Source organism: Entelurus aequoreus, linkage group LG01 (assembly GCF_033978785.1).
Source record: "Entelurus aequoreus isolate RoL-2023_Sb linkage group LG01, RoL_Eaeq_v1.1, whole genome shotgun sequence".
Lineage (NCBI taxonomy): Eukaryota > Metazoa > Chordata > Actinopteri > Syngnathiformes > Syngnathidae > Entelurus > Entelurus aequoreus.
The window spans coordinates 65,562,733-65,572,633 of record NC_084731.1 but is presented as its reverse complement, the minus strand read 5'-3'; the positions used below and the strand labels follow the sequence as shown (position 1 = coordinate 65,572,633).

Below are 9,901 nucleotides of genomic sequence, written 5' to 3'. Positions count from 1 at the left end.
ACAGCCCGATATGCAACATTTAGCTACAAAAATAAGCCATTTAGAAAAATCGAAACCATCAATATAGGTGCCATGATTTGCAAAAAAGAAAAGCAAAAAAAACCTTGCAGAATTAAAGTTTGACTATTTGTTGTAAATAAGTGATCAATGTAGGGTTGTACGGTATACCGGTACTAGTACCGGTCCACCTCTAAAAAGTACCGGTTCCCCCTTTTTTTTAAACGGGCATGGCGGCGCATCATCACGTGGTGACATTGCTGGTTTTACGAGCAGAGGAGCATGTTCGGCAGCGCGCACACACAGAGTACTTACAAGCAGACAGTGTGTAGACAGAAAAGGGAGAATGGACGCATTTTGGTGTAAAAAGTAAAGATAAAGGTGAAGTTATAACACTGAAACACCCTCAGGAAGAGGTGCTTTAAGACATGGCTAGCTAGCTAGCGGCTAACATCCATCCTCAGTGTTTTAGCTATTTCTAAAGAAATAATCCTGGTCTCCATGACGACAAATAAAGTAAGTTTCTTACAAGTAACATTATCACTGCAGGATGAAGAATAGCTAAACATACTTCACTACACACCGTAGGATACAATAGCTTACCTACGTCACAATGTAAACATGCCATGGGTGGATCTACACCTGACATCCACTGTAATGATACCACGTACAATAGCGTATCTAGTCGATACTACTATGATTACATTGATATTTTTTATCATCACAAAATCTTTTTTCGTTTAAAAAAAAATAATATTATATTTATAAACTCAGTAAATACATCCCTGGACACATGAGGAATTTGAATATGACCAATGTATGATCCTGTAACTACTTGGTATCGGATCGATACCTAAATGTGTGGTATCATCCAAAACTAATGTAAAGTATCAAAGAAGAGAAGAATAAGTGATTATTACATTTTAACAAAAGTGTAGAAAGAACATGTTAAAACAGAAGATAAGCAGATATTAACAATAAATGAACAAGTAGATTAATAATCCATTTTTAGTTTGTCCCTCATAATGTAGACAGAATAATAGGTAGATAAATGACACAATATGTTACTGCATACGACAGCAGACTAATTAGGAGTCTTTGTTTGTTTACTTACTACTAAAAGACAAGTTGTCTAGTATGTTCACTATTTTATTTAAGGACTAAATTACAATAATAAACATATGTTTCATGTACCCTAAGATTTTTTGTTTCAATAAAGACAATAATGACATTTTTTGTGGTCCCCTTTATTAAGAACAGTACCGAAAAGTATCGAAATACATTTTGGTACCGGTACCAAAATATTGGTATTGGGACAACACTACCGCAATCCTGTGTCCAAAGTGTGGCCCGGGGGCAAATTTCAGCTCGCTTTTTATTGGCCCTTGACATTCATTATTGTCAAGATATATAATTACAGCGCTGTCAAACGACTCATCTGGATTAATCATGATTAATCACACGTATGACTAGTAGTCTTGTGCCCTTGCATAATTTCAATTAAGTTAAAATGTCAATCAATTCAAAAAAGACCACACAAATGCAATTATTTTGTTAGAAGGTAAAGGAGCAAAATACATTGCGTGATTGATGCAATATTGTTTGTGAATGAGTTAAATTGTTATTGATGACAGCCCTAGTTCTTAGATATTGCACTCATTTCCTTTGTCATCTATAGGGCTTGGAAGTGTGAAGTGCAAACGCATTGCATTGTGGGTCTTGCTGGACTCTGAATCTCTTCTTTACATGGCTGAATGCAAGACTCTACATGAATTTGTGTTGCCTTTTAACAAGTTCAAAATATGAGGCAAACATCATTAGCTGCCACAATCGTGGTCATGATCGCTTCAGGGGGAAAAAACATTTGGTGAGATTTTTCTCATTTCCAGCGTGAAAGCAAAGCCGAAGGAAGTCGTATTATGAAGCTAATAAATAGACGATGGATGGCAGCCGTGAGACCATCACACCTGACTTTTAACGCCACCACCTGGTACATGTTGGTGTGTTCACTGTATTTTGACACTATTTGAATCAAAGCCTGTTTGATTCTATTGCACACGTAGCATTTAGTACAGGCCTGGGCAATTATTTTGACTCAGGGGCCAAATTTAGAGAAAAAAATGTGTCTGGGGGCCGGTATATTTATTTTAAAGAACACTAATACAAAACCTCACAATAATGTCTGATTGAATGCTAAAACTGTTATGACAGAAAACAGAATGGAATTAAAAAATGTTTTTACTGAATGAGACACCCAGAATGTTCATGAAAATAAAGAATGTGGGATTTATAATATTAACTATGAACGATACAACACTGAATATTGACAACAAAAGAATGTCACACCCCCTCTCGATCGACATATTTTACAATCAAGCGAAACGCAACAAAAATGCAACAAACACAGCGAAGTGTGAACGCGAAGGGTAAAAAAAAAACCCACCTACAATCTGATATATGTGATATATCACTAAGCTTTAGAACTTTGTTGTAAAAATCTCCTTCCGCATCAGTCCCTGACACCCACATTTCAGGCTTGGCCGCTCTGGAAACACTCTGTGGAAACGCTCCCCACCCACACTGCTTGGTGCCTTGTCTGAGCTGCTGTGACTTACATTACCATAGTAACTAGCATATCATGCGAAGGTGCAGATTCCAACCATTGAAATACTTTTTATAGTTCAAGACTTACTTTAATTTGAAAACATCACTGCACATCATAATGGCAGCGACAGTTTCCATCTTAAAGATCTAAAAAAAATGTTTGGGAATGTCCGGCGGGCCAGATTAGTAACCTGAGGAACTTTCTGTGGATATTCTCCTTCATCCAGGTCATTGTCATCTCAGGGCCTTCAATCGACCGCAACTTGACTGTTTGTTTTGCCTCTTATCCGAGTAGGCTTCATCAGTTCATGCTCATAGACTTAGCTTGGTCGGATCTCAGTAGCATAAACCTGAGATAAACCGAAGAACTTTGACCAAGACAATCCTGAACGAATGACTGAAAAATGTACTCAGGTCTTCGAAATACTTGGCAGATAGTGCTGAGAATAAAAAACATCCAACTGTTTCTTCAGGCTCTCGATCCTGCCTCGGTCCCGGTAAATTCTCTGAACCAGCATGTCATCTTTGGCAAACACCACCAGGTCGCACCACGAAACCCCCGTCACCATTATCTCTCCTTGGATGTTGCAGTAGAGGTTGTTCAAGGGTTTTAGGCGCACCGCTTCGTCCTGGAAACTCAAAAAGGGGCAGGCCATGAAACTCTGGAGACTGGAGCAGCTGATGTGGACCAGTCCAAAAGTGGGAGTCTCCTTGGGGTCGTACACCATGCCGTGCGGCATGGCTCCCAGCCATGCGGCATCTGGATGTATAACCAGAGAACAGGGGGACCAGTTGACACATACGTTGCGACAGTACTCGCCGAGAGCTTGGCTTTTCATTTCCTCCTCTTGTGCGCCTGAAAATATCAGGAGCTTTGAGTGACGCCGCCCTGATAGCTTTTGCAGTCGCTCGGTCACCTCCTTGTGCTCAGCATCACAATTAATGACTTGTCTGTCCTTCAGCTCTCTGTCCCTGATCTCTGGAAGACATGTTACTGGCTTCAAAGCGTGATCCTTCATAGGCATCTGCGGCCATTCAGGAGCATCACTGTGATATGTGAAGTTCCCTCTTGACGACTGGCTGGCATCATTACGAGGTCTGTTCATTAGTCTGATATTCTCATTGGTAATATATTTGACAAACAACAGAGGTTTCTTGTTTTCAGGCAAGTTCTTGCAGTCTTGGAAAAGTGTCTGCAAAAAACACGTGTTATCAGGTGAGTCAGTAACAACACTGTGGCGCTCGTCGGGCTTCCTCCTAAGAGAAGAAACCAGAGCAGATTGTTAGGACTGTACGGACCAAAACTGCTAAGTCACCATTCTTACCTTGGAAACTTGTAGATTGTCTTCTGCAGAGTGTCTTCCACTGTCTTGTTTTGGAATAGGAAAACAAATACTGTTATTTGTATGCATATGAGTTACAGCCACAGTTCCTAAACTGAAAAAATGTTTCAGTTAAAGCTGGGGTACCAAAGTTTTATTCTTGGACTTAAAAAGAAATCATACAGTACAACTTAACAGTAATCATTTCTGTTTGTGCCTTATAATTAAGTATTTCAGTAAATAAAACCCTGGAAGACAAACTCATGTGTCTTCCTGGCAGTCAACCCCTCCAGATCCAACCATGGGATTTAGAGAAAGGAGGGGTGAGCAGAGCCTATATTGTGGACATCAAGTCATGGATGGCAGTGAATTTCCGAGAGTTCAAGCAGGACAAAACAGAGGTTTTAGTTATAGACCATGAAGACCAGAGGGAGAAACCTTTACCAAAATTACAAGATTTAAACCAATAAACAATCTGGGCGTGATTTTTGACTCCAAGCTGACTTTTATCCTACATATTAAAAATAAAAAAAAATAGTTAAGACAGAATCCGCCCGTTTCTCTCTCAGGCCAACACGGAGGTGCTGATGCATGCTTTTATTTCCTGTCCTTTAGACTATTGTAATGCTCTCCGGCCTTCCCAAAAAGAACATCAGAAGTCTACAATTAATACAAAAATCAGATGGCGGAAGCACATTACACCAGTTTTAAAGTCGCTGCATTGGCTCCCCAACTGCTTCAGGGTGGATTTTAAAGTTCTATTGTTAGGGTTTAAATGTCTAAATGGACTTGGGCCTTCCTATTTTTTCTGACCTGCTTTTACAGTATCAACCCTTTTAGCTTACCAAATTCCAGAACAAAGACGCACGGTGAGGCAGCATTTAGCCACTATGGCCCCCACCTGTGGACCAGCCTGCCAAAGGCTAAAGACTAGGGGTGTAACGGTACGTGTTTTGTATTGAACTGTTTCGGTACGGGGGTTCCAGTTCGGTTCGGAGGTGTACCGAACGAGTTTCCACACGAACATATGAAGTAGCCGCCTAAGCTAAAGTCTTTACAAGCTGCTCCGCTTCCTTCTGCCTCTTCTCTGTCAGTCCTCTACACAGCACCCAGCATTGTCTCACCCACACAACCATCTGATTGGTTAGAACTATAGCGATAACAGCCAATCAGCAGTGCGTATTCAGAGCGCATGGATTCAGTGCTTCTGCGGTGGAGTTAGCAGATAAGTGTTTAGCAGGTGAGCATCAGGCAGCGTACTCTCCCCAAATTAAAATAAACACCTCCCAGTCAACTACTAGTAACATCACTATGAGCCCGTTGACGTTCTAGAAACAAACTGCAGCTCAGGTCGCTCGCAGTCCTGGCTTGAGGTGAAGGCTAATTAGCTTTTAGCGTAACGTTAGCTCATTTTGCGGTGTGTGTGTGTGTTAGCTCATTGTGCGGTGTGTGTGTGTGCGTGTGTGTTGTGTGTGTGATAAAAATCAACTACAGGCGTCCCAAATGCTGTAATAAATTAAGCATGATGAGTTGACTTGAAACTGTTTAATGTTGCACTTTTTATATGTAGAAGAAAAGTTTTATCATTTTATTTAATCTGAGCAACAACTTGAGGCAGTTCAATGTTGATTAACGTGGGCAGAATTATTATAGTGTTCCCAATGTTAAAAGGATAATGCCATTGTTTACAAATTTGGTAAATAAACAACCAAAAAATTTATATTTTGTTGTTTTCTTACTGTACCGAAAATGAACCGAACCGTGATCTCTAAACCGAGGTACGTACCGAACCGACATTTTTGTGTACCGTTACACCCCTACTAAAGACACACCTTTTTAATCAGGCTTTCTACTGATCATCTGTTTTTTCATTCATTACTCTCTCAATGTTATGTTTTTATTAAGTTATTGATATAGTATTTATATTTTTACATATATTTTATCATTTTATACTATATATATATTTTTTACTATATATATTTTTTTTAATGGTGTTGATTTGAGTTCTTCTCCAGTGTGGAGGCCTCAAAGGTGGCGTTTTACCTCAAGTCCTCAGTGCCATGTTTTGTTTTTGCTTTGTTACTATCCATAGTGCTGTATTTCTTTTCCTCTCTTCTTCTATTTTTGCCTTTTTTGTAAATCACTTTGTGTTTGCCACTTGCCTGTGCATGAAAAGTGCTATAAAAATAAAGTTTGATTTGATTTATTTTGATATAGTGACGCGCATGCACGGTGCAAACTTGTTTTCAGTAAAGCATGGCTGCCGAACAACTCAAAATGTCAGCAGACATGGTCACACCTAACACAATATAACACAATTTGTGGATATTATTAAAAAAAACTTCCATGCGCCATGAGAAAATCAGAATTACATCCCTTTAAATCCATTAAAAAGTATAAAGGGAAAAATCCAAAACACTCCACACTTATCCATGTTTGGTACATTTTAGCTGCTTGATATTTCTGATTGATTACAAAACTTTAAACTCATCATGGAAGTAAAAAAGGTAGAAGTCTAACTTTCACATACCGTATTTTCCGGAGTATAAATCGGTCCGGAGTATAAATCGCACCGGCCGAAAATGCATAATAAAGAAGGAAAAAAACATACAGTATATAAGTCGCACTGGAGTATAAGTCGCATTTTTTGGGGAAAAGTTTTGATAAAACCCAACACCAAGAATAGACATTTCAAAGGCAATTTTAAATAAAGAATAGTGAACAACAGGCTGAATAAGTGTACGTTATATGACGCATAAATAACCAACTGAGAACGTGCCTGGTATGTTAACGTAACATATTATGGTAAGAGTCATTCAAATAACTATAACATATAGAACATGCTATACATTTACCAAACAATCTGTCACTCCTAATCGCTAAATCCCATGAAATCTTATACGTCTAGTCCCTTACGTGAATGAGCTAAGTAATATTATTTGATATTTTACGGTAATGTGTTAATAATTTCACACATAAGTCGCTCCTGAGTATAAGTCGCACCCCCGCCAAACTATGAAAAAAACTGCGACTTATAGTCCGAAAAATACGGTACTCATAATATATGTACACACACAAACACACACATATATATACTATGGCTGCAACTAACAATTAATTTGATAATCGATTAATCTGTCGATTATTACATCGATTAATCGATTAATAATCGGATAAAAGAGACAAACTACATTTCTATCCTTTCCGGTATTTTATTGAAAAAAAAACAGCAGACTGGCACCATACTTATTTTGATTATTGTTTCTCAGCTGTTTGTAAATGTTGCAGTTTATAAATAAAGGTTTATAAAAATAAAGAAAATAAATTTAAAAAAATAAATGATAAATAAATTAAATAAAATAAAAAGTAGCCTCTGCACATAGCATAGATCCAACGAATCGATGACTAAATTAATCGCCAACTATTTTTATAATCGATTTTAATCGATTAGTTGTTGCAGCCCTAATATATACATATACATACATACATACACACACACACACACACACACACACACACACACACACACACACACACACACACACACACACACACACACACACACACACACACACACACACACACACACACACACACACACACACACACACACACACACACACACACACACACACACACACACACACACACACATATATTAAGGGTGTAGCGGTACACAAAAATTTCGGTTCGAGGTACTCGGTTTAGAGGTCACGGTTCGGTTCATTTTCGGTACAGTAAGAAAACTACAAAATTTAAATTTTTTGGTTATTTATTTACCAAAATTTGTAAACAATGGCCTTATCCTTTTAACATTGCTTTAAAATAGCTCTGTGTGTGATGGATGTGAGCCACCACTAGGTTGATCAGTGCAACAGCAGGCAGTCATGAATGCTAAGCATAACAATAACATACATATACACACAGGGTCCATTGCCAGGGTTAATGCAGTCAACATATATAAAATAAAAACTAAATAAGATGAGGCTCAGAATTGGTTTCTTAACAAAACCCTTAAGTGCAACATTTCCACATATAAAGTGCAACATTAAACTGCTTCAAGTTGTTGCTCAGATTAAATAAAATGACAAAACTTTTCTTCTACATACAAAAAGTGCAACATTAAACAGTTTCAAGTCAACTCAGCCTCAGATTAACTTTTCTTTTCCCCCCCAAGCCTTTAACCCTGGTGACTTTCACTCAATTTTCATGCTTTTTGCCAGAAAAATTAGTTTATCCACATTGTCTGCAGAAAGAGCAGACCTGCTTGCAGTTAAAATGTCTCCAGCTGTGGAAAATATCCTTTCACTGGGCACAGAAGTAGCAGGTATGGCGAGGTAGTCCCTGGCTAACTTGGCAGTAAGAGGATATATGGGCTCATTGTTCTTCCACCATAGAAGTGGGTCAAAATCTAGATTTAATGCAATATGGTCTTAAATCTGCTGCTATAAAAACACCAACGGCATTTGTTATTGCTTTAGCCCTGCCTGACTCGCCGAGGAGAGGCTGCTTTAATGCGGTGTTTGCACGACGCTCGTCTTTATCTTCGTTGAAGCAATGTTATCCATTGTTGTATCGCACCGCGAAGCCGAAATGTTCCCAAACGGGAGATCTTTATGAGGCAGGAGGGCCTTCCAGCTCTGGCTTTTTGCATTTTGTAGTAGCCCGGTCATTGCTAGCATGCCGTGTGTTGTGCCTCGGTGTGCATTGCTTACGCAACGTGCGGTGCGCCACTTAATATGTCCGTGTGGAAACTCGTCCGGTGCACCTCCGTTCCGAACCGAACCCCCCGTACCGAAACGGTTCAATACAAATACACGTACCGTTACACCCTTAATATATATATATATATATATATATATATATATATATATATATATATATATATATATATATATATATATATATATATATATATATATATATATATATATATATATATATATATATATATATATACCTGTATATATACACACACTACCGTTCAAAAGTTTGGGGTCACATTGAAATGTCCTTATTTTTGAAGGAAAAGAACTGCACTTTTCAATGAAGATAACTTTAAACTAGTCTTAACTTTAAAGAAATACACTCTATACATTGCTAATGTGGTAAATGACTATTCTAGCTGCAAATGTCTGGTTTTTGATGCAATATCTACATAGGTGTATAGAGGCCCATTTCCAGCAACTATCACTCCAGTGTTCTAATGGTACAATGTGTTTGCTCATTGGCTCAGAAGGCTAATTGATGATTAGAAAACCCTGGTGCAATCATGTTCACACATCTGAAAACAGTTTAGCGCGTTACAGAAGCTACAAAACTGACCTTCCTTTGAGCAGATTGAGTTTCTGGAGCATCACATTTGTGGGGTCAATTAAACGCTCAAAATGGCCAGAAAAAGAGAATTTTCATCTCAAACTCGACAGTCTATTCTTGTTCTTAAAAATGAAGGCTATTCCATGCAAGAAAGTGCTAAGAAATTGAAGATTTCCTACAACGGTGTGTACTGCTCCCTACAGAGGACAGCACAAACAGGCTCTAACCAGAGTAGAAAAAGAAGTGGGAGGCCGCGTTCAACAACTGAGCAAGAAGATAAGTACATTAGAGTCTCTAGTTTGAGAAACAGACGCCTCACAGGTCCCCAACTGGCATCTTCATTAAATAGTACCCGCAAAACACCAGTATCAACATCTACAGTGAAGAGGCGGCTCTGGGATTCTGGGCTTCATGGCAGAGTGGCAAAGAAAAAGCCATATCTGAGACTGGCCAATAAAAGAAAAAGATTAAGATGGGCAAAAGAACACAGACATTGGACAGAGGAAGACTGGAAAAAAGTGTTGTGGACGGATGAATCCAAGTTTGAGGTGTTTGGATCACAAAGAAGAACGTTTGTGAGACGCAGAACAACTGAAAAGATGCTGGAAGAATGCCTGACGCCATCTGTTAAGCATGGTGGAGGTAATGCTTTGGTGCTGGTA

The 9,901-nt window shown here is 38.7% G+C and overlaps 1 protein-coding gene across 2 annotated transcripts in view; it reads right to left on the bottom strand.

Annotated features, from left to right (window-relative positions):
• Positions 1-204: 204 nt before the first annotated feature.
• Positions 205-9,901, bottom strand: part of LOC133655857 (GRIP1-associated protein 1-like) — a 37,243-nt gene continuing 27,546 nt past the window's right edge. For both annotated transcript variants that reach the window (XM_062056432.1, XM_062056440.1), the window contains 2 exons: positions 3,927-3,970; positions 205-3,858 (listed from right to left, as the gene is read on the bottom strand). In XM_062056432.1, coding sequence (XP_061912416.1) covers positions 3,012-3,858; positions 3,927-3,970 — 891 coding nt within the window. In that variant the 3' untranslated portion in view covers positions 205-3,011. The remainder of the gene's footprint in view (positions 3,859-3,926; positions 3,971-9,901) is intronic.